The following is a 27,473-nucleotide window of genomic DNA, read 5'->3' on the forward strand; positions in this document are numbered from 1 at the left end:
TCACACAGGCATATGCAGCTCGTTGTACTCATCCCGGCCATCCTCATCGAAATTTGGCTCCGCATCCTCCGAGTCCAGCTGGGAAGAGGCAGAGACCAGGCTATGAAGGCCACAGCTGCCCCCAGTGTGGGGTCAAGCCTGGCACAGAGGGACCAGCACACAGCAACATAGTCAGCTGGGCTGTGCTGGGAGAAGCAAAGCTCTTGCTCCTTCCCCCCTCCTAACAGGCTCCTTCTTTAAACCCTCATGCTCATCCATTCATCCTCAGCCCGATGTCCTCTCTATTCTAATGCCTGAGGCTTTGATCCAGCACTGCAGCTCCTTCCTCTCCCCCTGCCGGCAGCACTCACTTCTGGGTGCTGCTCCAGGCTCTCCAACAAAAGCTCAGGATGTTGACAGCAGCAGAGGAGCTGCCAGCTCTTGAAGAGCTGCCAGCACCCTGGCACTGTGGTTACATGCTGAAGTGCCAACAGCCACAGGCTCTGATGTGCTGCTGGGATGTTCTTGCTGCTGGTTCAGTGGGGAATTGGTGTATTTCTTGATGAATGAGCCACAAGATGGAAGGGGAAATCCTTATTCCAGGCCTCTGCCTGGTAGGAATCTGTTTCCTTGCCCCAGGCTGCCCATCCATCTCATACTGCACTCCCAGGGCTACAAGATCCAAGAAAGACATCCACCCATTCACTGCTGTTGAGCAAGGACCCTCAAGGCTTTGCTGGCCCATGGTCCCCCAGCCTTTCAGGCTGCCCAACCTCCTCAATCTCATTCCAGTGTTGCAAGCTAGACTGAGGACATCTGTCTGCTCACCGCTTTGAGCTCCCTGTCGTGGAAGAAGCGGGGCAGCACGAAGCGTCGCAATGGCACTGTCATGATCAGGACAAAGGGGAAGGCCAGCGATGCCACTGTAGATTTCACCACCCAGAGCAGCACAATACAGGCCAGTTGAATGCAGGTGAAGAGATTCATTCTCCAGGTCTTCACCTAGTAGGTAAATACAGCCAAAGGACACATTATCTTACCACATAGATTAACAAAGACCCAACTGACAAAACAAAACTCTTCTGCATAGCATAGTACAGCAGAGTACCTGCTGCTGCAGAGTTTACCTGCCTTTACAGCCAGGCAGAACTCCATAACACATCAACCTCTGAGCTACCTGGCAGCATACCCCCCCGGCACTGCAGTGTCCCTCCACCCCCTCAAGGAGTGCTTCACTCCTACAAATTGTCTGTCCATCCATACAATATCCCAGCAATACACTCCTGGGAGCAGCCTACCAGCATTATACCACCTCTGTACACGCCTTGCACTTACTTCTCAGCACCAGCTTGCAGCTAAGCAGGGTCACCAAACCAAGTATCACTCTAGCAAAACACCATCCTCCCCTCACCTGCTTCTTCTTCATCTCCTCATTACCTGGTTCTGTGCAACCTGCCTTTGCTCACCTTGACAACATAGATGTGGTCAGGGTGGTGCTTGGATGGCATGAAGATCAGGAGCAGGCGCTCATAGAGCTGGATGCCAGTGAGTGATGTAACCCCCATGTAGAGGAAGATGCCAAAGAGCACAGCGAGGGGGATCTGTCGCAGCATGTTCCCCATCACAATGGACAGACCTGCAGAGACAGAGCTCAGGGCATGTGTGTCCCACACAGCCCCTCTGCAAGGCACCTCAGCCTCTGTCCCTCTCCCACCTCCTCTGTGTCCTGGGGTGTAAGGGAAAGGAAGCTCAAGATGGGTCAGTGTGGGCAGTCCTGCAGTGAGCAGGCAGAGCACGGGGCAGGGACACTGCCGGCAGATTCCAGTGCTTGGTCCTGACCTCTCCCCTCCCTTGTTCCCTGAGCAGAGGCTCACCGACAAGGGCAGCAATGAGCACTCCGGTCACACGCTGCTCCTTCACCTCCTCGATCCTGGGCTTCTCCCCGGGTGCAATGGCCTTGCTCATGACAGTCAGGGCGTTGACGTGGGTGACGGAGCGCACTGTCGCTGCTGTCAGCCAGGGCAGCCCAAAGAGAGCACAAAGCCCCCCCATAGTGCCAATGAGCAGAAGGTCCAGGTGGAAGCCAGAGCCTTTCATCAACTTCCTCTCCTTCTTGCTAACAATCAGTCTGAAAGAAAATAGAACCTGGGTCAGTGCAAGGCCCAGGTTAGTGCCCCAGGGACAGCAGTGCAGCTAGGTACAACACTTGCTCTCTGGAGAACAGCACACTTGGGGATAACAAGAAGATGGCTGGGGGGTGATGGTGGCTATCAGCCTCAGGTTAGAAGCTTCCTCCTGTGTTTGTCTGAGGCAGGTCTCCACAACACTCTGTGCCAAGAGGGGAGCCAAAAGATGGTGGAAGAATCCAAGATACAGTCTGAAATGGCCAGGATCCTGCTCTTGCTGTTCCTCTGGGATGTCTGTTGCATCTCCAAGTGAACCATCCTGGCCTTGCCTGTCTAGGGGTTAGCAGTGGTTGAGGTTAGAGGGGGAGCTACTCACGTAGTGATCTGTGTCTCCATGAAGATAAGAATGAAGACCAGGAGGGCAGGGATGGCAGAAGCAAACATCATCCACAGCGGAAAGGTCCCACTACTGCCCATGGGGTGGATGAACCAGCCACGCTTGTGAGGGGATGTTACTGACAGGCCGGAGGGGACATTCAGCTTCTGGTGGTGTAGTTGCAAAACACAACAGTTATTCATTAATACGAACAAGCCCACAGCCTCACACGACTTTGATCCTCCTGCTCTCTCTGGTCAGAATGCCTCAGATGATGGGATAAGCCACTCCAAACTGAGCAGGACTTTCTCATGGATAATCCCCTTCAGTGCAAAAAAAAACCCATGTTCCCTAACATGGGCCTGTGTCATTTCCTTTCAGCTACTTAATTCACTTCATTTATTTTCCAATAGACCAAGGAAATATCATCCCTCAGGAACCTCACCCCCATGGCAGTCCTTGCAGACCACAGTTAAAATGGTCCTTGATCGCTGCTTGGAGAAATTAAGTGTTCTGAACTGTCTACCATGTTCAGAGGTGGCTTTCCAGGCTTTCCAAGGCTTTTCTGAGACATTTTACAGCATTGTTTTTGCAGTGCAAACCCCAGAAGTGGCCACATTCTGTGGAAATGACCTCACCCTGACCATGTTCAGAGGGAATATCATGTTTGTGCTCCCATCAGACCACACAGACTCCTAGCTGTACATCATCCTGACCCTGCATTCATCAGCATTTGAACCCTTGGCTCTGTGCTGCTCTACAGCAATTTCTGCTGTCTGCACTGCAGGCAGAGTTTATGATTTGCATTTATGATAATCAGCGTAAGTATGAATAATATTTCTGGAATGTTTGTCCTTGAGTTAAGCTGTGTAACTAAGCACCATTTTCTCGGAAAGCTTTGTACATATGCTGAGTTAATACTAAAATGATAATGCCTTTGATATTAGCTGCTGAAGTATAGAAGGGTATGAAAAGAATGTAACAAAGTGCATGATTTTACTAATGTCTGATAGACTGAAACTTTTCACTGAAATTCAAATGCATAAAAATGCATTTGGATTCCACCAAGCCTTGGGCTGTTTTGATAAAAAGCTTGCATGATGAACAGGAAATACTTTTCACCCTCTTCCCAGTCTTAGCAAAAAAAGCCCCAACCAAAACAAAAATATATAACTCCGAATCTACTGAAAAAGGAGAAAAAATGAAACCTTTGAGATATGTTTGCTCAATAACATGAAGTTATCAAACTTCAGTTTGTGCATAAACTGGGGAAAAAATTGTGTTTGAGATAAAGTGATAAAAATATCAGTATCCTACAGTTAAGAATAAGTATGCTGAGTACTAAACTCATGACAAATACCCCACTGAAACCATTCTGCATGCCACCTTCTTCAGTGTGCATAAACAGTTTATGTCTTTTTGATTGACTGCAAGTGTTTAGAGATACAAACAAGGAATGAACTGCACTGAATCTCCCTAAAGCACCTAAACCCTTCCCTACTAACAGCTGGAAGACCAGAGGTATACCAGGGCACTCCAGAGGTATACCAGGGCACTCCAGTCCCCATAGCTCTGGCCTCAGCCTCAGCAAGACCCTTGGAGCTTCCCTTCAGTGTGGGAGTGAGGATGAGGGGAATGTTTCTGTTTGCTTTGTGCTATTATGACTAAAGATGCAGGAAATACAAATTCCCCATTGCACAAGAGCAGCCCAGTGCCACAGAGATCACTGCTGGGCTGCAGGAGAGGCTCTGAGGGCAATGCTGGCACCTACCTGTGTGTATGTGTCAGTGATGGTGTAATCCACCAGCACCATGACCAGAATGGAGATGGGGATCCCAAAGTCTCCAATGATCCGCCGTGCCTGCAGAACATGGACCTGATATTAGCAAAAGGAACAGGCCAGCTCCATGCATGCATCCTGCTATAGGGAGCCTATGGCAAAGAGAAGCCCCAGATGGGACCAAGCACCACTCCAAACCTGAGCACTGCTGACAGGCAGGGCAAGGAAACCCAGCCTTGACCTATGGGGCTGTGCATCCCACTGCCCACATAACATGCTCTTAAACAGGCCAATTGCTCCTGCTGGCCCATTTAGATAGTGTTTCAGATATCACACAGATACCCTGCATATAGAGAGATTCCCAAAGAGAAAAAGTTGTAAGCTCTTCTTCTTATATGCTAGTTTAACCGACTTGTACCCAGTCCAAGGAGCTTTCCCAAGGTCCAGAGCACTTTCCAGCAAGCCTCACTGAAGCAGGACAGTGCAGATACCATCATCAACAGTCAGCTCTTTTCTGTACCCTGCATCCCTCCTGCATGGTATTTAAAGGATTTCTGGTGTTTCTTTGGAGGATGGATGTGCAAGTGTTCTGGAGAATAAAGGTCTGTAGCCAGAAGCATTATTTGTTTGGCACGTCCTTTGTCCTTAACATGTGAATCCCACAATCTTCTCACCTTTCCTCCTAAGAAGCGGCTGTTCTTGAACTTGCGCATGAAGAAGGCAATGAAGAAAGTGCCTAGCATGAGGATGAGGGAGAGCAGAGCAGTGTTGGGCTGCATCCTGGTTCCCAGTGACATCGCATCCGTAGGGAGCACGCTGGCATTGAGGCTGCTCTGCACATTTGGTGGGTAGAACTTCAGCAAAGGATGTTCTGCAAACACCTGAGCAGGTGAGAGAAGCAGCAGACAAGTTACTGCAAGGAGGGGCAGGGGGCACTGTCACTACTGGGGGCAGGGGGAAGCGGAGGTGTCCTGCTCTGTGGAGAGGGGAGGGCAGTAGATGGTGGGCACGGACAATCCCAGCATCCGTCACCTCGCCTCGCAACCTACCCAGCTGGAGAGGGTTGGGGAGAGAAAAGTGGCCCCTCTTTATTGCCTCCTGCAGGAAGAGAAGGGGAGAGAGACATTAGGGCTCTTCCTGCCACCCTCTGTGGTAGCACAGGAGCCAGGTGGGCTGAGGCATGAGACCAGCAAAGAACTGCTCTGCAGAATGTCTAGGAAAGTTGTGGCTGAGCTGGCCCTGTTCCCTCGCCTCCTGTGTGCTAAAACAGCAATTTCCTGAGAGATTAAGAGATGCAGCAGCCCATCTCCCCAGGGAAGGTTCACCTTGTACAGTTTGTAGAAGGTCTCATAGATAAAGATGAGGGAGATGAGAAAAGCAAAGATCTCCTGGGTGAAGGGCGAGATGTAGCGCACCAAGAAGCTTCCTTCTGCTGCCACGATAATGAAGATGAAGACGATGAGCCACAAACCAATCCACACTCTGCCTGTCAGATACTCAATGCCTTGTGTCTGGCAGAACTGAAATGGAAAGGGGAAGGAGTTACTCATGGCTCCTCAGGCTGCCTCCTGCATCCACTCCCCATTAAGATCAAAGACTGTCCTGAAAAAAAACATTTACATTTGCTTGGGCATCCAGCACAGAATCAGTGAATTCATGGCTAGAATCACAGGTGAATTTGCAGACTTTGCATTAACACCTGACAGCTCACACCAAGCAGGTCTTTATCACTCCAGTCTTTGTAACAGTACTTCCTTCATGCTCTGCTGAAGCCAGCCCATGCATAACACTCCCTGTCCCACCCATATGGAGGTGCCATTGCTCAAACACAGCTCTCCATTGCTCCATGCACTCAACAGCACAAGCCTGTTTGTTCCCTACAGAGATCCTGACCATCCTGCTACATTCCACTGCACAAAGGCCATAATCTCAGACAGCACCCAGCGTTGGGACAGTTTTATGTGTGTGGAGAAAAGCCCCCAGGCTGTCATCACAGAGGAGACCATCTCACTGCCTCTGCTCATCCACATACACCAACGATTTCCGGGACAAATCACATCCCTCCCTTTGTAGCCTTCCTCTGTACCACCACAGGCAAAGGTACTCTTCTGTACAGAGTGACTGGACAAAGCAAAAGTAGTCAGTGAGAAGTGAAGTCACAGGAGAGCAGAGAAATTGCCACTCTGCAATAACATCACCATCTCCGAACTCTTGACAAGGTGAAAATCCAGCTGTAGAAACAGCTATATTTTTTCAAAGATACAGACATGCTGGGAGTCAGAGAAAAGAAAAATTAGATCTGCTACTTGAAGGTACAGTGATACAGGGATGCTTTCAAGAGCAAAGAGGTCATGCTACTTGAGATAGAAACATATCCATCCTGACTGGCCAGTACACCTCTGCACACACCCTTGGAGGTGTGTGCATCCTTAGAGGTGGGAGTAAACTATGTGACACAGGTGGTACACTGAAACATTACTGAGCTCCCATGAAAGGAAATCTGGACACAGGTAAAAGTGGTGAAATGGTCTTCAAAGGAAGACCCAATAACAAGTTTTAGGATGCAGCTACAAGTGGTCATTATGCCAATGAGCTGCAGCACAGGGCTGGGGTACAGTGCTCTCCTCACAGTCAGCATGTAGAGGAGTGCTGTTACCAGTGTCACACCTCAAGGGATAATGGATACAGCAACGGGAGGTAGAAGTCCCTGTAGTGGGACCTGCAAAGTGTCAGCAGAGCCAAGGGCAGTCCTGGCTGAGCTGAAAGCAGCCTGGAAGGACTCAAAGAGTTCACACTAACGAAGACCCTTTGTAAAGCTGAGAAATGCCAGCTGCTTTCTTCAGAGTAAGGACAGAATGAGCAGGTGCCAAGCACAGACACTGCCTCACATGTACCTTGTAAAAAGCTTCTTCAAACACCAGCAGAGGCCCTGAGAAGCCAATGACCAGGAGTGGCTGGGCTCCAAGCAGGGAGAAGAGGATCCCTAAAACCGAGGTGGAGATTATCAGCTCGGAGACCCCCATGAGACCCTCAGTCTTCTCTCCTGGGAAAGAGAACAATGTATAAGTGTTACAGCCTGGACATAGGCACCATCACCACAGACAGGCAGGCTCCACAGCTCCAGACAGAGAAGGCAGGTCCCCATCCCATCAGTCAGAGGTGTCCTGTGTTAGGCAGGGAGCACGGAGGGAGACCAGGCAGCCGAGGCTGGAGAGGCCAAATGGCAGGGAGGGAAAAAGGCAGCAGCTGAGGCACAGCACTACCACTCTCCCTGAGCATATAGCACCAAAGCCCACCCCAGAACATCATCACACAGACACAGCCAGTGTCCCAGAGTGCAAAGAGCAGACCAGAAAGCAGGCCCATTACCTAGGAGTCCCCCGAAGGTGATGGCAGGAGAGAGAGCAGCAAAGTAGATGAAGAGAACGGCTGCGAGACACTGGCTGTGCAAGGCGTCTCTGATGTCACTGAGGTATTTGGGGTACCTGCGCTTTATGTCCCGAACCAGACCTCCAAAAAATATCCCGGTTCGCTTCAAAGGGTCGTCCTCAGCTTCCTCCTCTTCTTCCTCAGCTTTCACTTCACATAGCTCTGGAGGTGCATGGAGGGCAGGGTTTCAGCAGGGAATACAGCTGGGCCCTTGGGCTGTCCCTCTCCCCAGTTCCTCATAGAGCAGGGCTAGCCTGGTGTAGCCAGGTGGGCCACCTGCTACAGCACTTCCCACTGCCTCCAGCTGTCCCCAGGCACCAGAGCTGCCCACAGTCACTGTCCTGCTCCCCTTGCCCTGCTCCCTACTCCCCAGTGCAGGAGTCAGGCCCTGCTCACCCCTCTGTGGGGCTCTGGGAGGGGAGGACTCACTGGGGCACACAGGCCACTAGGCACAAACTTGCCCAAATGTGAATCAAGAGACCTTTGGCTTCCTGAGCAGTCCCCTCCTTCATGGACTTCTGCTCCCTCTCCTTCCTCTTCTTCAGCAGCAACTTCTGGAAGGTGGCAATGGATTTGAGCAAGTCTTTCCCCTCTACCTCTGATGGGGGGATGACAATGCTACAATCCAAGAATTCGTTGATTGCATTAAGGAGGTCTTGGCGATCGTCAGCCATGTATGCAGCCTCATGGAAGTGCTGGAAAAGGAGCAGGGAAAAAAGAGAGGGAGAATGCTCAGACCAAGACTAAACCCAGCTACCTACAGGCTGGAAAGACAGTGCTTGCTGTGACCTTTAGAGCAACATTCTGCTCCTCCATCCACTACTGGTCTCACTACTGCCACTCTGACCCACACTCCTGAATCCTGCCTCCTGTTTTGAGGGAGAAGCTGGTAGAGCCCTAAAGCACCACAGTTATAAAGTGCAAGAACCATGACCTCAGCAGGGAGCATAAGAGACCTGGGAGTCTCCACATGGGAGACAGAAAGAGAGTGAGAAAATAGGCATCTACAACACAATGGAAGCCATGCAAAGGAAACTAGGGAGAAAAGGGGACATATTTCTGACAGCAAGAGCAGGTTAGCAGGTAAGGACTAAGGAGACCAGGCAGGGAGGTGCTGGCAAACAGGTGGAAGTGCTGCACTGCCTCTGGAACATGCCTCCAGAGAAAAGTCTGGAGGATGATGAATGAGTGAACAGCCTGTAAAGGAGGTAGGGGACAGCTAAGGTCTCTGCAGCACACAGACTCCCTGGAGCCACAGCTTCAATGTAAATGATACTGTACTCTCTCCACGGCGCCAGGACTGTGTAACCTTGCTCTGGCTGGTCTTGGCTGCAGCAGCTGGCTCTGCTCTTCCAGCAACAGGAGCAGAGATTCAGATGAATGAGGTCAGCCCACAAACACAGCACTGAAGCTGGAATGGCACCTTACCTCTTCTGGCTAAAAACACATTCTCAGCTGAGCCCCACACAACTTCAGGGAAGGAATCTTTCAGTCTTGCTGCCTCTAAAGCACTTTTTCTGATTGAGTCTTTTAATCTCCAGTTCAGTGAAAGTTGTGCAATAGTGGCAGTACAGGAAGGTTTGTTACTTGCTTATAGTTACATGGCACCAGTAGAAAGGACCTGTGAACCTCTGATGGTCTTGTGCTGAATGTTTGCAGCAGATGCTCTCAGATTGTCTTTCCTTTGCATTTAATTCCTTACCAAGATAATCAATTTTACTGCCATCTAGACAGATGGGGAACTTCTAGCAGCGTACTTGCTTGGCAGAAAAACCTTCTTGTCTCCTCATCTCTCCTATATGGATGTCCTCCTCTGTATGGATGTCCCAGCCATGGGACTCAGCTAGAAAGCTTCATCCAAACACCTGAAAACAGTCCCCAGGAACTGCTGTGTTTTTTTGTCAGTGTGGTCTGGGCCAAATGCCATGGTCACAGGCATCATTCAGCCTCCCCACCTCTCTGTGAAATGTTGATTGAGCATTGTTCCTCTAACCCTGGGTCATCCTTTTCTTCTGCTTTTACACATGGTCCCTTTCCTCACCCAGCCTAGCACACTCTGTCCCAGCCAAGCAAGTGTCTGTCCTACTCTTTCCTCTGCACTGGAGCATTCTACCTTGGCCAAGGCAGGCTGATCTTAAAAATCCCAGCTGTTCACACCTGCCTACCCCACCTGAGCCTTTTCACAGCTCTCATCTCAGGACTGTCTTCTAAGGAGTCAGCAAAGCTCCTTCACAGCATCACTGCCCATCAGCTCCTCACCTTGTCAGACATGAGGGTGGAGATTGAGCGGCCAATTTCGTGGTAGTCCATGTTGGCCTGGCTAGGTCCCAGCAGCACGAAGATGAATCTTACAGGAATTGGGACCTCCAAGACAGATTCCAGGAAGACGGCCTCATTTAGTCGGACGAAGGCCATGGTAGGCTGCTCCAGAAACTGCACACAACCTGCCAGGGGGCAATGTTTGGAGCAGAGTTAATCACTGGGGTGAGCTCTACTTCACAGAAGAGACCAGGCTTTTGGAGGCTCCTACAAGCCCTGTAGTCATGTACTTTCTCCAGACCATGGACACAGGACTGAACTTCACACTGAGGACTGCTCCAAGTGCTTCACTGATCATTCACGAGCGGTGCTATCTCCTTAAGCCTCCCAGTTAGCCCATTCTCAATCCCTTACTGATGGGCTCTACTTACACTACAAGGGGCTAAGTTTAAATTGGAAGATTGTTTCTCACTTATGGAAGTAAATCTCTTACATGTTACTTTCATCAAAAAAACTTCTAATCTCATCAAAGAACAAAACCAGGTTTGCTTGACACGACCTATTTCCCATATACCTTACTGCCTGGCAATAATTACATTCATATTCTTTAGCTCTTTATTAATTGAATCCCATATTAGCTCTGCCACTATGCTGGCTGAGAAGGATGTCAGGTTAAACAGCCTATTGGTACTGGCTCACTGTTCCTCCCTCCTTGAGTACTGATGCTATGAGCTTCTTCTGTTACTTTGTATGTTCCCTGTATTCCTAAACTTTATTTTTTTTCCAGAGGAAAGTAAGTCAGTGCTCTAAAGACTCATAGGTGCAAATGGCACATTTTGTTTTATAATGTCTGCATCTCATCAGTGCTTGGCAGTCTCCTCAGTTCCTAACAGATTGGGAAGTACTCCCGCATTCTCCAGCACACCAGCCGCTTCCTTCACATACTGAACACAAATGTTTATTGAATACTGGTATTTCTTTGGCATTATTGCTGATCTTTCTGCCATCTGTGTCCAGCAAAGAGCTGTGTTGTGTCAGGCTGGAAGGTCTGGGCCTTCTGAGATTCAAAGCAAATCCCAAGATACAGCCTTAGCTCAGAAACAAGCCAATGTTTAGTTGAGTCCTCAAAAGTGCATTTATGAACCTGATTTGGCCTCATTGTGATTAAGCATCAGTTTGGTTGAGCTGCCAAGCTTCTTTGCCTGAGCTTTTAATCTACTGGGTAGACAATGGCATTTACTTTGCTTGTAGTATAGCAGGGTTTGCTGAGAAGTTAATGCCAGCAAAGTGCCAAGAAGGAATACTCTTGCTGTCAAAAGGCACCAAGCCCACTGATGCTCAAACCTGCCTGCTCACAGCCCTCCTCTACAGAAAAATGTGTCCTGGTAGTGCTACAGTCAATACTTGAGACCTTGCCATGAGCCAGGCCCTGCTTCTGTCAACTCAAAGCTCGCTGGCACACACAGACAGCAGCCAACACCTGTCAGGGACAGGGCCAAGATGCTGGCAAGGTGTTAAGAGGCCAGACAGAGAGCAGCAATGGTCAAAGGGCAGGGTGATGGCTTGGTCATCAGTCCCTCAGGCACTACTCGCCTACTTCTGAGTTGCGAAACCAGACATTCTGTGAGCCTGGCAGGACTTCCACTAAGTTGGGCCCCAGGTCCCAGCAGCGGTGCCTATTAACCTCTTTTTTAATTTAGGAAAAGAACTACCCTGGCAGGCCATATATTTGCTATACACAAACAGAATGTGAACCATCACCAAAGGAGGGAGTGTACAGGCTCAGTCCCCAGCTGAACATGTATGAGATGACTGAATATCCCCCAGGAGTGAGGGCACAGACAACTGGGGCCACACCAGAATCTCCACTAGTCACAGGGGGATTCTACATGCCACTTCTTACCCACAAGGACCACCGTAGCCTCTGCATCTTCAGGGATTTTCTCCATCAGCTTCAAGTATTTACGATGGCCCTCAGAGTTATGAAGATGAGGGTTTTTCTGCCAGGAAAGAATACAAATAAGTAAGGGTGAAGTCCCCATGCTTTGGTCACCCTACACAGCCTTGCACCCCACTGGCACAAATGCAGCTGGGCTTGCCTTGGCTGCACACCCTTCACAGCAAGGCACCCTCACAGCAAAGGCCACCCTGCAAATGGCTGCTGCTGCCATTACATGCTCAAGCAGACATCTGCATACAGTGGAAAGCCAAAATTAGGTATCAAAATCATAATGCAGCAACAGATTTCCAGTGCTCCAGATGATCCAGGGAGCTCAGTCCTCACATTACAAGGTTTCCCCACGAAGGGGCCCAGAGGTGGTCCCCATGGCCTGCTGTCAGCCAAGAGCTGTCCCCAGAGTGTGCAAAAAGACAAGGTAACACCCCCAGGTCACCCTCACCTCCTTGCACTCCGTCTCGTTGGCCTTGGGGTCAGCCATCTCAATGCGCTCTTCCCCCATGAGGGGCACGCACGTGTCTGTGGTGTGGTTGTGATGGTGGTTCCCCACGATGGAGTTCATGCTGGAGCTGGAATGGTTCCTCGGGAAGAAGCCCTCTTTCTCATCATTGGGGTGGCTGAGGGAGAGATGGCATGAGGGCATCTGCCTCCCTTGCCACCTGGGGCTCAGAAATAACCCCTGGGCCCTGGGAGCCCACATCCATGTCCACCCACCTGTGCTTCAGCAGCAGGGCACGCAGCACGTTGGCTCGATCTTCTGCCCTGATCTGGTCAGAGATGATCATGGTCTCCACCATGAGGTGAGCAATGCCAGGCAGAGTGGTCTGCTCCAAGTCAAGGAGGATGGCACCTGCCAGCAATGAGAGGAAGAGCCCTGCTCCTAGAGTGCAACACTCCCCATTGCATTCACACTCTGAAGACACAGCTGTTCCACCAGGAGCCAGGTTTTGGTTAGAATACAGATTCAGCTAAGAAATGCCCAAGTCCAAGTTCCCCATGTCCTTTCTGTAAACCCCTGCCCCAAGAGAACTTGAAAGCTCCATGGTGCAGTGGTAGTTCCGGTACCTCATTTCATTTCATTTCATTTCATTTCATTTCATTTCATTTCATTTCATTTCATTTCATTTCTCAGTCTCCCATTCTGACCAAACTTGCCTTTCCACACCAAAGATAGGTCCAAGACCTGCTGGCCAAGGCACAGCTGGGTGTTGCAGCTTCCATGTGCCTGAGACCAGTGAAGCAGAGCGTGGAACCAACACGGGCACCCTTGGGCTAATGCAAGCCCTGCCAAACAGGCAGAAGGATGTCTGTCTCCACAGACCCTGCATGAAGCCTGGACACAGACACCGTTTCAAACCTCCAGTGAGGGACCTAACAGTGACAGAAGCTATCCAGCAATACTTGTCCTAGATCAAGAGACAAACCTTGGACTGCCCTTCCTCACTCACCGTGGGCAATAGTCTTCCTGAGCTCCAAAAGACTGCGGAAGGACAGTGAAGCCACATGGGGTTTCCCCCACCTTGCTGTATCCTCCTCCACATTCTCCTCAAACTTGATCCAGCGGGCTGTCTCCCTCCAGTGCATCTCCTGGTTCTTATCCACCACCAGCTCATTCAGCTCCACAAACACCTAGTGTGGATTACAGTGAGGACATGAGAGGCATACAGACACACTACTGAAACAAACCTGCCATAGTTTAACCAGAGGTTTACTGCACAGAAGCAGCCAGGATAAATATCACTGACAGCATGGCAGGAACTTTCAACAGCACATGGAGCACCAGAAAGCTCCAAGTCACATGGTGTGGGCAGAAAGGAGAGAATGATGCAATGCTGCACCCCTTTCTTCCAAAATACGGCAATTTTGTCCTCTACCTTATTCTTGGTTTCCCCCTAAATTTCCCACACTTACCAGAGATAGTGATGTTACTGTGCTGCCAACTTCCACAACATCACCATTTAATGGCGACTTTTAATGTCTCTCCTAAGGTCAAAGCTTTGTGGTTTCAGGGAAATCTCCACTTATACTGAAAAAAGTGTATTTTCAGCTCTCCTGATAACAGATAATAGCTTGAAATATCCCCCTCAAGGTCATGTAAAAAATTAATTATATTGAAACACATTTATCACTTAATAAATTGCATGTTTCTAGTCCTGATTTATGGCTTCTGAACAAGTGTGGGAGGACAGCACATGGATACCTCATGAGGCTTTCTATCCAACTTCTTCTTCTTCTTTTTTTTCTTGACAGATGGAGTAGATGCTAATTTTTTGCTTGTCCTGGTGATCTGACTCCGAGATGGTTTTTTCATCAGATGCCTCCTCACACCCGGGTTATCTTCAAAGCGGTGGCCTGAAGACATAAGAAAGGAAAAAAGGCCACCAATTTGTCTAGTGGGTATACTCTGTCTGGCAGGGAAACACATCCAAGCACATACTTCTCTCATTAACTTAGGTTACCAAAGCCTGGCAGCTGGAGAACTCACCATCATCCTCCAGAACTCTGAAAATCCTTCCTGCCTCATCTGCCTACTCTCATCTCTTCCAGATGTCTGTGAGCTAACATTTTCACAAAGGCTTCCTCCTAGGCTGCACATAGACTTGGGGCTTCATCACAAAAGCTTTTACTCATGGTACTCAAACCAATGGTGTGGGAATCCTCCCCATATTCCCCCAACAAAAAGCAAACTGCAGCCTTGCCTGCACAGTTCTGCACCCACACAGCAAAGGAAGGCACCTGGCTGGGCCTCACCTCTTGCACCAGGCAAAGGCCTGGTGTTCAGCAAGCACAAAGGGCAGTGAAAGGGAAGGATATTTAGCTGCTTGTCTGGGAGACATAAGGAAATATTAATGTCTGTTTTATTTAATTGTGTGGTGAGACTATAGGACAACACTGCAGCCTGGGGAAGCAGTGATAGCTTTGCTTTACTGCCAGCCTCTGAGCCAGCTGCTCTAAGCAGCTGTAATGCCCTGGGAAAGGTCTGTGTTAGAGACCGGCTGGCTGAGGCAAAGTCTCCCTTAAAGCCTTAACAAAGCCTGTTAAGGCTGGTTCTACAGACCCATCACTATGCTGCTGGCTAGCCAGTGCCCACCAAAATGCAGCCACAACCAATCCAGCCTTTCTGCAGTGCCAGAGAAACAGCACCTGGGCAACAGCCTAACAGGGAGAATTTCCCTGGACACTACCCAGAGACAGCAAGTGTATCTTTCTCAGCATGGACAACCCATAGGAATGTGGAAAGCCTCAGAGCCTCAGATGATGGGCAGGCTCACCCAGCTAGATTATGGAGTCAGGCCTTTTGCTCAGCTTCGGTCCACTGAGGTTTGCTGGCCATGCTTATAAGACAATGCCAAGGTCTTCTCAAAGACAGCTATCCGTTGGCTGGGGTGAATATTCTGTCTGCACATATCTTTCTGCACTTAGCTCCAAGACCTGCAGCTTTCAGGGTATGAGAGACAGTAAAAAGCACAGGGTTTTAAGTCTGAGTGGTCTCTTCGATGTTGCAGAAAAATATCTGTACACCTCTGGCATGGAAAGACACACTCAGCATCAGGCCAGGCATACCATGGCCTTGCACCTTGGAAATCTGGGTCACTAAATTAAATATAAAATGAATCAATACTAAGCCTCAGGGCATTTTCCCCCATTGGCTGCCCTGTTGATGCACGTCCTGCTGATGGCGGGACTCCTCCCTGCTCCACTTACTGCTCTGCAATGTCAATAGAAGCCAATAACTGCCCAATAACCACTATGAGTGTTTCTGGGAACTGGGCACGTGTGGGGCTTCTGTGGAGTTTCACATGGATTTCTCAGTTCCTGCACACACAGCAGCCACTTCAGCACACTCATTATGAGCTCATGCATAAAACAAGCAGTCCACCAGGCAGATGATCTTGGTATCTGGCACCTTTGCTCCAATCCCCAAAGCTTCTGATTCTCCTATGCATCCTGTGACTCCTCACTGGAAAACCGGGGGTAGAGTGCACTCTGCCCAGCAAGACAGAGCACAGCAAGCTTTCCTCACAGCAATGACAACTTATTACACAGTGCTCTTCAACAACAGCCCTAGAAAGCATCCACAGGCATCTAGTCTTAGCCAGAAACAGCTGGGGGACAGATAAAAAGCAAGGAGGCATGTTTCCTGACAGCACCTCCAGTGACTCCCACACTCACTGACAGGGGCAGGAATCAGAGTGCTGCATTATCAGACAGCATCAGTGAAGACACATCTCCAGAGACCTACCTACAGCAGACTGAGGAGAGATCTGCTTTGCTGCTCTTCCTTGGCAGTGTTTGTACTCATTGAGATGTCAGCTGGGGGATACCACTCATAGGAGCAGGGTGGGCACCTGATCTTAATTTAGGAGAACCACTGGCTTTGAGAGTCCCATGCACAACCCAGCTGAAGTGCTCCAGGCTGCTCTACAGAGACCCTTTCTGTGTCCTGTCAGATTGGTGCTCTCCCCAGGGAAAGTCAAGCTCAAGAGGGCACCTAAATGTGAGGTCCTTATTCATGACAGGACCTTAGACTGAGACCAAAGGGTGATATGCTCAGGGCACAGGTCTGTCCTTCTTGCTTGAAGCCAAACTCCACAGGGAGTACTGCTCTTGCTGTAGCTCCTCTTCAGTGTTACATGTGTAGCACTCTTCCAGGATCCGAGTGTGAAGACAGTGACAACACCAGAGGATAGAGAGCAATTCCTATGGTAGCTCCACTATAATGAACTGGTATGTCACCCTTCCACACAGCATCTTTTACAGTCTCTTCCAGAAGATGATCTCATGATGTTAGCTTCCACAGTACGTTTCTTCAGATTATCAAGTTCCTTTTCCACCAGGTTAAATATGAATATGACAAATATGACTGCACTGGTTAAAGTCCTCCCCATGAATGCTTCTGCTAGTAGGCAATTGCCTTCAATTTACACCATAGCTCCTCCTCTCCTTCCATTTCCCTCAATCCACAAGAAGGAAGAGCAGAAAGAAGCATCGGAGTATTTCTATCAGTACTAGAAAGCAACTTGCTATCCTGGCATGACAGGGATAATGCACACTACCCATATACCCCAATGGATAAGTTATAGCAAGAAAAAAGAGATTTAAAACTCGGACTCTTGAAATATATAAAAAGAGATTTAAAACTCAGATTCTTGAAATATTTAAAACTAGACTAAATTAAATGTTAATCAACATCCTGTAATGCTGGCTTCTGGCAAAAGCAACTGCCCTGTCCTGCACAGAGCCCAAGTCTCTCCCGGCTGATGGCAAAGTTCAGTGTGATAGGGATGGCTCATCCCTGCTGCCAACCAGCTGTCCAGGGACTCTCCCCATGCCCCAAACACTTAAAAGAATGCAAGGAGACCAAGAACTCCATTCTGTTCAAAAGCAAATGGATTCCTCCTGGATCTGAGTTGGTCCTGGAAGAGGCAGTGCCATGGAGTGAATAGCTGGGCAAGTGGCACTGGCTGAACGTGAACCGGCTCCGCACAAAACAGACTCTGGTGCCATGTCTGACTCTGCCATACCTCTCTGTAGGATTAATCCACAATGTGGATTCATTATACAGAAATAATTAAGAGTTGACTGCACAGTGCACCTGCAATATCAGCTGTAGCAATCAATGAATGTGTTAACTACTAGAAAAGCAAATTTCCCCACTTTTTAAGTGATGCATTATCACACCTTGCAGAGTGATCTGCCCCTTCTACCTTCCCAAGAATAGCCATGTTTTCCAAGGTGAACCTTAAACAATTTCTTCACACCTTTAATTTACAGTTCATTCAGCTTGGGACAGCTGATGGGACCAATTTGCTCCAGGTTTCTATTTTGAACTTTGCTACTATTATATGCTCTATCAATTTACAGTAACACACAGCAGACTTGTTACTGTAACAGCCAGAAGCTAATCCCCACTTGCTGGTCCCTGCAGAAGCACATACGCAGACATTTTTTCCCTGAAGGTTTGTAAAGATGGAACAGATGACAAGGAGAACATGATGCTGGGACCGGAGGCAGAGATCAAACAGTCTGTGGCAGAGGCAGCTGAACCAAGGCATCCTGAGCTCTTGTTAAGATCACTCTGCTTTCCCACTCTTTGGTGTAAAGCTGTTTAGTGAGCTAGTTCTGGGACATCACCCTCCCATGTGCACTCCTAAAATCCCTTGTAAAATTAACATATGATCCAGATGAGGACATCTGGACAACCATGTGTGAGCCATGGCTATGAACAGTATCACTCCCAAGGTGGGGCACCTTTTAGCATCACATACCAGGGAATAACCCCTGTGAGAGATGGGAGTGAGGCTCTGGTATCTGCATGGTCTCTGAGACAGTTCAGAGATCACTCTGCAAGGGATGTGACAGTAGAGAAACAGATTCAGAGAACAGGAAGACATTCTTGACTCTCATGACTCCTATTCTCTCCTCCTCTGCTTTTCCCACTCTTGCTTCCTTCCTTCCTCTTTTCCCCCCTTCCAGGCATTCCAGTGAGCCTGCCATCAAGTAGTTTCACTGCCATGCTCAAAGACTAGGTTATTATTTTTCTGGGCAATCAGGCTGTGATGCAGAGCTGAGAACCTGATACCCACCTCGACTGTCAGATCCGCACCTCGACTCAAATGCCAGCAAATAAAACAGCAGCACACTGTCACCTTGTGCTACAAATGGAAAGGGAAATCTCTTTGTCTTTATACACACCTCAGAGCAGCTGATTCTTCTCTGCCCATGGCACAGGGCACATCCTGATAAGCACAAACAGCAAGATGCAGCTGCCTCTGGAGCTGCTCGAGCGAGAGACACACAGGAAAGCACCCCAGCACTATAACATAGATCGGTACTAAGACCTCACACAGACACTGCTACACAGGCATCAAGCAGCTCCTCTGGTGTCCCCAAACACACAGTGGGGCAGACTGTACTTCCTCCAAAGAAGACCAACCTGACACAGAGAGGGTACAGACAACAAAAACAGGAACGGGTTATGCACTGTAGCTGGGGGCTCTGATCTACAGCTGCAATCATGGGGTCACTGCTCTGGTACTTACAGGTGGGCTCCCCGCCTGGGTAGCCCAGATGGTTTCTGATGGCCTCCCATAAATCATAATCTTCAAAATTGAAGGCAAATTCGTCAAAGTCCTCATAGCCGAGTGAGTTGCGAATACAGGTGCTTATCACTACCTCCGGGCTGCTGCCCCCTTCTGATTCCTTCGCTGGCTCCTCTGTCTCTTGAAGGGTTGTCATTTTGTCCTTGTGAAGGTCAGGGGTCAGGTGTCATGAGCAACACGCCTTCAGGTGAGGAGCCAGGATAGCCAGGCTGATGTGTGGAAAGCAAGCTGCCCCCCTGGGGGGCATCAACAGAGCCCTGGGGCCAGCCCCGGTGCCTCGCTCTCCTGCTCACAGGGCATGAAGGTGCCGGCTGCAGCAGCCCTGAGGACTGATGATGTTCCAGGAAGACTGGCTCCACCCAGGTATGCTTCTGTGGGGGGCTGCCCCACCAGCTCCTCCAGAGCAGGGTCCTCGCTTTTCTGTGGGGTCTTGTGCCAGATGCCCGGGGATGCGGCACCCGTGGCCCGGGGACAGCCAGGCTGTGTGTGCAGCACCGCTTCTCTCCCTCACTCCCCTCTGGTGTCTCCCTCCCTCTCCAGCCTGCAGAGCAACCTATTGAATTCTCCATGTCCTCGGGCCCGGAGCGTGCATTTCCATGACGTCTCTTCTCTCTGTCCTCGTGCCACGCACAGGGGCAGTCCCCCTCTGAGGCGCTCCGGAGGAGGCAGCCGCCTCTGCCAGGAGAGCAGAGGAGAGGGGAGGCTCACCTCAGGTTTACTGCAATACCAGAGCTGGCAGCGTGTCACACAGAGGGCTGATCGCTGGGAAAGTGTGTCAGAAGAGGAGAGAGCTGAGTCTCAGGGAAATTCTGGGAGCCCTGAACTGGAGAGGACAGGGGAGTGGGTGGAGGAGCAGGCATCCATGGGGTAGGTGGAAATAGAGATGCTGAAAACATGAGGATCAGTGCTGTGGACAATGCAAAGTTGACAGAGATGAGACACTGTTGGAAAAGAAGGACCTGGGGAATAGGAAGGTGAGGACCCGGTCCTTTGGCTGTTAGGGGAGAGCAAGAGAAGCACAGGACAAAGGGAGACACACACTGGTAATGCAGGTAGTATTGTAAAACCTCACTTTTCATGCCATCCAAGTCAGCAGATGCCAGCATCTGGGCTTCGGCCTCGTCTGTGGGGACACGCTGGTACGCCGCACTCTCCACGGTGGTCATGCTGCCGATGCACATCCTCTCCTTCAAGTCATAGGTGACCCGCTGTCCACTTGCCACCTGGCCCCACGCCTTGCGCTTCTCCCACCCACGTGACAGACGCTCTCGAGGCCCAGGGGGGCTGTAGGAACCAAAAAGACTGACAGTAGTAAGCAGAGTGAATGAGAACGGGCCCCCATTAGTTAGGGTCCCATGGCCCAGCCCTGACCAGTAAGTCCCTAAGGAGCAGGGCCAGGAGCCATCTCCTGCAAAACCTAAAGGATGTTCCTTCTGCTCCTCCTCTTCCCTACCACAGAGTGGGATCAGCTTGTGCTCAGAGTCAGGGACCTACCCCTGATTTTATGGCCTCATGGTCCCCTCCTGGGGCTTCCCAGCTTACAGCTGAGCATGACACCCTAAGTTAGCTGGGAAGAAGGGTAATCCAGGTTGCAGCCCAGTGCCTCTAACCCTGCACAATGGGGATCCCATGGACCCACGGAGGTTGCAAGAGTCCCATGGAATCATTGAATCACCAGAGAGCAGCCCTCTTGCTCACAGATGCTCTCCCTCTAGGGCCCCTGTCCCTTGTAACTCAGCAGGCAAGTTCAGGCTAAGCACAGCCACTACCCCTGGGGACAGACCCTGTGCAGTGACTTTGAGCTGGAGAGAGCAGCAGGCACCTTGGTATCGCTCACCTACCTGTGGAGAGAGGCAGGGCCCTTGTCCTGCAGCAGGTCAGCAAAGCGAGGCATGGGGGATAGGATGCCACACTCCTCCTCCACGTGGAACTGTGCAGGAGCCAGAGCACTGCTGGACTCCTCCTCATCGCTGCCAACGGTGAACTGCAGAGACAACAGTCCTGACAGCAAGGGCTGGGCAGACAGCCTTCACCCCCGTCCTTGGCACACAGATCCTCCCCAGAATGGGCCACAATGACTTCCCCCACATGCCCCACACCCTGGGACTGGTCATATTGAGCCCTCAATTATACTATAAAGAACAGATACATTGATATTCCCCCATGGGTCTTACAGCCCCAAAACACCCATGCACACCCACCAAGCAATGACTTACCTGTCACTGTCCTTTGATGGCCATCTCTTCTAGGCAAGGACAAAAACACTCTTCCCACAATACTGCACAGCTACAACTTCTTATCCCTGAGCAGCACACTTGCTGGTACCCTCCTACAACCTCCCCCCAGATTCCAAGCCCCATACAGATAGGCATGCCCTGGCCTTGCCTTTGGTTTGCTTGGGGACTCCAGCTTAGGGGATTTGTCCTTCCCACGAGCTTCGGTCTCAGACTCTGCAGAGATTTCTTTCTCCTGGACCTCCTCTGCCTCAGATTCTCCTTCTTCCTCTTCTTCTTCCTCTTCTTCCTCCTCTTCTCCTCCCTCCTCGTCCTCTTCCTGGATGGTGGGGGTGACCTCTGAGGGAGGTATTGAGGTTTTCTTCTTTTTCCTCCTTCTTTTTTTCCTCCTGCTGGCACGGGGTGGCCTCTTTTGGAACTTGAGGGCAGAAGGGAGGTGAGTGGAAAGGGGATGATGGATGTGGTGCGAGGTTTGGCGGTGGACTGAGAGAGAAAAAGAGAGTCAGGGGCAGGAAGAGGCTGGGAGGAACCTGCCAGGCGCCCCTCCAGGAAACAGCATGGTCTGAAGATCAAGGGCCAGGAAGGGCAAGGAGAGCCACCAGCCCACAGGGACATAGCAAAGCTCTTTCAGTGATGCAGCAGGCCGTGTCCAACCTGGGGTTGGACAGAGCCCCTGTGCAGTGCCAAACCATCCCAACACAGCTCCACTGCCCTAAGGAAGGCAGGACTCCTCTCCTTGTGTTGCCAAAAGCCATTTTCATGGTTGTGCAGAGCTGCAGTGACTCTCCACAGGCAACATCCCCTTCCTAAACATGGGAAAATGTTTCTTGCATCCTCAAACAAGCAAGATTTGGGCCCTTCACAAACTTTATAGGAATATTACTTAGTGGTTAGGCCATGTCTTAGTGGCAGACTTGCTAGGTTTACTTTAGCTGGACCTGATGATCTTAAAGGTCTTTTCCATCCTAAATGGCAGTGCTTTCTTTTCTGCATAATGTTTCTTTCAGTTGAATAGATGTAGCTTATTTATCCCCCAGGCTTTGACAGAAAGTTCCTTTTACACAGCCACAGGAACAACAATGCAGATGCAACCTAAGTCCATATCCCAGGTACTTTGAGGGTATGCATCTACCAGCCTCTGAAATTCAGCTTCATTTAGGAGGCTGTCTTTTAAAAACCAGGGTAAAGAAACAGGGCAGAAGGACTTTTCTTTAAACTAATCTACAAAGAGAAATTCATACAGACTTGACCTGGGTGTCATGGGAATTACAGCATGAGAAGAAATTAAGGGCATTTCTGAGCCTTTACTCCAAAACAAAGGCAATGCTCCAGGCAGGGAACAGGGTAAGCTCAGCATCCCACTGTGAGAGAAAGAGAAGCCATTGCTGGCAGGGCTAGGTGCAGGCACAAAGCCTCCCACAGACAGTCTGCAGGATGCACAGGTCCTGGGGCTGCACCCAGAGCGGCTGAAATCAGGGGGGCACCAGCACCTTGGCAAAGGGGTGTTGCTCGGCAGCTCTTCCTGAGGAATTGTTTCCAGTCTGTTTTGATTTGGTTCCTTCCCAGCTTTCCTGTGACATGGCAGCAAAATCTGTTTATAGTGAAAACTACCTTCAAAGGACATTTTCAATGTAGGCTTTAACCTTCTCCCTGGGAGAGCCAGGCAGGTTCATTGTTCTGCTGTCATGTTTCCTTTCCTTTGGTTTCTCAAGTCTTTTTTCCCTTGTTTCCCCCCTTGGGAATAGCAGGAATATTTCACACATCCCCCTGATTCAGAAGAAGCAGCTTGTGGCAAGATTAGAGGAGATTTAGAATGGTCAGAATCTGCAAATTGGAAAGAGTTTGGGCTCTTTATAAACACTTTTCTCTCAAAAGTGCTTGTTTCTTTGACTTAACTGGGTGTACACTATTTCACTCACAAGATGTGGCAGAAAGACCCTCCTGTTCTGCTGCTATACTTCTACAGCATGCCACAGGTCAGGCACAAATTCCTAATATAAGAAGCAAGGAACACCCCAACTATACACACTGTACACACAAAGCTGCTGGTGAGGACACAGCCCATCTTTCCCTTCTGACTTGTTCACTTCAGCCCAAGACAGAAACATTTATGTTTTGGAAGGAAACTTCCCTTGGGCTGCAGGGAAGAGCAGCGATGGGTGTGATCTGGCACAGAAGAGGGAAGCACTTCTCTTCACCCCTGCACTCAGCCCTCCTCGTGTCAACTGATCACATATCCACAGAGGTGGTCTGGTCTGGACGTGGGAAAAACACACCTCTCCCAAACACAAAAGGATTCATACCTCCCTATTCTTCCTCCTTGTCCTCCTGTACATCCAGTCCCTGTCCTCCCTCCTTGCTCCCTTGCACTGCCTGCCTGTATGGAAAGTTACTGCCAAACTAGTGTCCCAGATGTTTGATTACATTTCTTGGTGAACTTGATACAAGAGATATGAAAAAGTAATTTGGATAGAGAGCCCAGAAGGAAGAGCCTACATATTAGGAATTCCTGGCTTCAACTAGAGCAGGAAACATTTCTAAGCCAAGAGAGCATTCACCTCTATGGGCTGGTATGTTATCTTTAAAAGTCTAATGACCTAACCAGATCTTCCAGCTTTATGAATAAGAACTGCATAAAACTTTTGATAACCAGGGTTGATGTAGTCCTAGACAACAGAAATAAATCAGGAGTTCAGAGGAAAACAAGCTTGATTCTGACAAAAGAAAAATTACTCTCCTATTAATAAGGAAAAAAACCCCAACCCCAAACAGTACAAATCTCTAGTCAAATTTCCAAAAAAGCTTCTGCCATGCATGCTCAAGCAGATCATCCATGTCCTCCAAGCCAACCCGCACACCTGTGCACACAGGCAGAGCTTCTGAGCAGGTAGGTCCTACGGGCACAGGACAGGATTTAACCCACAGCAAAGCTATCAGCACCTTGCAGCCATGTGCACGAGTGACTGTGAGCCCAGATGGGAAGTATTATTTGAATGGAACTCCATAGAGAAATGACACAGGCAAAAACCCAGCAGCTGAGGTGCACTACAGCAACAGACTTTTACCAGCAAGCTTTTGTAACAGCCATTGGAAATGAGTGGCCAAGCAGAAAACAGCCTGGTGATGTACTTGGGACATAATGTTCCCAAGGTTGTATCCCATCAGAGTCAAGCTGGAAAAGAAGCACTATGTGACTGTGGAGAGCCACCGACTGGGAAAATCTCCCAACAATTGCTACTGTCTGCCACACAAACAGCTGCTGAATGGGGGCCTCTTCCTGCCCTTCACTGATGCTACTACAAGGTAACATTACCCACCTACACCAGGCAATAGCTTATGGTGACTCTTGTAGGTACATTCTCATTTAACACGCAAAGCGACTTTGGGCAGACCAGTTTCCTTCATAATGAAAGAGCAGTTAGAAGAATAGATATGCTGCTGAGATGAATTCAGGTGAGATAACTACAGCACTTTAAATTCACACTCCATTTTTTCTTTTGCAGTTCCTTTATTTGATCAAATAAGCCCAATGGATTCTTGAGTGCAATTTAGAAATACACAGGCATGTCTGACTGGAGCCATCTGCTTTCAGACTGAGGAGGACAGCCTGGCTTCTGGTCATATTTGGATGCTCCTTTGCAGCCACATGGAAGAAAAATTGTTTTAAACTGGAAATTTCAGCTTAAGGAAATAGCTGCAGAGGTCTCAGAGACTGGTCTAGGAGGTGAGCAAACACCCCGGGCTGAGCTACGCTGCTGGGTGGGTTGTGCAGTAGCTGTGCCTATGGAGACAGAGGAAACAGGAACAGACTGGAAACAGGCCGTGGGCACTGGTGCTAAACTGTGTGTACACAGCACCTTGGGAACACTCTGGAGGAAGGAAGTGAATAGCAAGCTAATACAATCTGCAGTCCTGGCACAAGGCTGCAGAGCAGGTGGGGCTGAGTAAGGGCTGGTGGTAAGGGTGGAAGAGGGTATAATGTTTCAAAACCTACATACATTCAAAATCTCTCTCACTGTAGCTGCGACTTTGCTTCTCCAGATTGCTTGATGCTGACTTGCTTATCAGGTCCCCAAATCTCTCGATTGACAAAGTCTTATCCAAGTCCTCATCGTCCTCGGCACCAGGAGAGGCTTTCTCTGCGTCATCTCTGCCCTGCACAGAAACCGCCAGGTAAGAATCAAACACGGCAGACCCCTAAAGCCCTCTGGATCCTCCTGCCCTTCCAACAGTGCCAGCTTGCTAAGGAGCAGCAGGCTCCATACAACAGGCCTGGGGCATAATTTCTCATGTAGAGGCACAGCTTTGCTCAAAACCAAGTGCCAGAACAGACCAGCAAGCTCCAAGGCACACTCTGCAGGGATACCTTAGTGGTCCTCCACACCTCTCTTGAGTGGCTGGTATCAAGGGATTTTGCCAGTGCCTGTTTTTCCCATCAGAGGAAATGCATAGCTTTTGTTTGGCTGGAATTTCTCTCTCCTCACATTTAACTGCTGCCCTCTGGTCTTCCCTTTGCCCAGTCTGCCATCTCTCTCATTCTCAGACCTCCTCTGTATTTCCCAATGGGAAACAGCATTCCTGCTCTGGTGAGCTGTCCTCGGGTCAGTGACTGCCCTGTGCCTTCCCACCTCCCCTCCACACACCTAGGGACTCCCTGTTCCTCTTGGATGCCTTCTTCAGACTTTTCTGCCCATTTTCCTCCTGTTTCAGGCAATGGAAACTTCTCTGCCTTCTGCTGATGGAAGTGCCCTGAGATGAGCATCACCAGGTGTCCCTTGGCCTTTCTTTCTTTCTTTCTTTCTTTCTTTCTTTCTTTCTTTCTTTCTTTCTTTCTTTCTTTCTTTCCTTCTTTCTTTCTTTCTCCTGAGCAGCTGCAGCTGGTAAAATTTTCCATCAATATAGCCGAAATACCAGCGCGGAGCTGTTGTGGACTCCCGTGTTTCCATGGAAACAGGAGGAGGCCCAACTGTGACAAATCTGCTAGGCAGAAAAAGGGAGCAAGGCAGCTTTAGCAGAGAGATCCCTCTCCTCACATCCCTGCTCTTAGCTGTGGCCTAGGAGCAGCTTTGTATCTGTGGGTGAGACTGCTTCTCCTCTCACCTTAGCACAGGTGTCCCAAGCCCAGCCTAAATGGGGATAACCTATTTTCAAGCTGCTCGGCTCCCCCTGGCACTTGTGAACCCTACCCAATGGCATGTGAAGGCACAGGGACCTCACAGAGCAATCTCTGGCCTTTCCTGGGCCACAGTTTGCTGTCTGCGTGGAGAGGATAGGGGGTCATGGGCAGCCTCGGGGCACGCTTCGTGCAGACCTGTGCCCAGTAAATGCAGCTGTGTCTCCTACTGCAGCACGCTGCCAGGACACCAGCCCTGCTCTCAGCCGGCAGGAGCACGGCCCCGGGGAAGACACGGCCCCACTGCTGCTGGATTCCCACCTCACCTGCTGCAAGTCGATGAAGACATCTCCTATGGGAGGGGACTCTCCAGCTGCCATTTTGGTTCAGGACCTAAGGGCCTGGGCAAAATATCAACCCTTCTCTTTCACCGGCAGGCACCCAGCAAACCTGGAGAGTGGCATAACCTGTGGAGAGAGGGCAGGACAAGGGAATGTCGTGGGAGACTGCCGGCCAGTGCCCTCAAGCCCCTGGCTCCTGATCCACAGGTCACCTCACCAGCCCTTGGAGAACCTCCCTGGCATCACTAGGACAGGCCTGTCCCCAACAGTGTGCAGGGGCAAGTGGCCCAGCCCATGCTGCTTTGTCCACCAGCTCCAGCTGATCAAGGATAGATGGAATCCTGTCCTTCTCTGAAAGGTCAGAGGGGCCAATGGAGACAGCAGCTATACGTAGCTCCTGCATGGGCTGTGCAAAAGAAAGAAAAGCTTCCTGTTCAGCCACGTCTACAGCGGCACATCTGTGCAAAGCTGGGGTGTGACTGACCACCAGGGAAAGAAAAAGCTGGAGAGATCAGGTGCTGGGAGTACATGACAGGAGCAGGCAGCTGAGTGGTCTCATGGCACCTAGCTTTAACTGGACAGACCCCAGAAATGGACAGAAGGAACCACAGAGAGAGCAGTGCAGACCACAGAGATAGCACAAGGACAAACAGCTCATCATTCAAATGCCACACACAAAACAACATGTGTTACAGGCAAAGAGACCAACCTTCAGCCTGCAGATCTGTGCCCTGTCAGCACCAGCAGGGCTAAAGGACACACAAGTCCCTGAGGAC

At 49.9% G+C, this 27,473-nt stretch overlaps 1 protein-coding gene across 1 annotated transcript; it reads right to left on the reverse strand.

Moving 5' to 3' along the window:
* SLC4A3 (solute carrier family 4 member 3) lies at nucleotides 1-26,749 on the reverse strand. Its single transcript, XM_062498647.1, has 22 exons — nucleotides 26,683-26,749; nucleotides 25,242-25,398; nucleotides 21,395-21,726; nucleotides 20,851-20,993; nucleotides 20,082-20,293; nucleotides 14,107-14,258; nucleotides 13,355-13,535; nucleotides 12,621-12,756; nucleotides 12,349-12,523; nucleotides 11,853-11,949; nucleotides 9,950-10,134; nucleotides 8,172-8,385; nucleotides 7,631-7,852; nucleotides 7,156-7,304; nucleotides 5,587-5,781; nucleotides 4,936-5,142; nucleotides 4,253-4,342; nucleotides 2,482-2,648; nucleotides 1,854-2,107; nucleotides 1,446-1,615; nucleotides 808-981; nucleotides 1-78 (listed from the first exon to the last, which is right to left on the reverse strand). Exons 1-22 carry the CDS (start codon nucleotides 26,734-26,736, stop codon nucleotides 1-3), a joined length of 3,744 nt encoding a protein of 1,247 aa, XP_062354631.1. The 5' UTR covers nucleotides 26,737-26,749.
* Between the last annotated feature and the right edge of the window lie 724 nt (nucleotides 26,750-27,473).

This window comes from Cinclus cinclus, chromosome 9 (assembly GCF_963662255.1).
Source record: "Cinclus cinclus chromosome 9, bCinCin1.1, whole genome shotgun sequence".
In the NCBI taxonomy this organism is placed as follows: domain Eukaryota; kingdom Metazoa; phylum Chordata; class Aves; order Passeriformes; family Cinclidae; genus Cinclus; species Cinclus cinclus.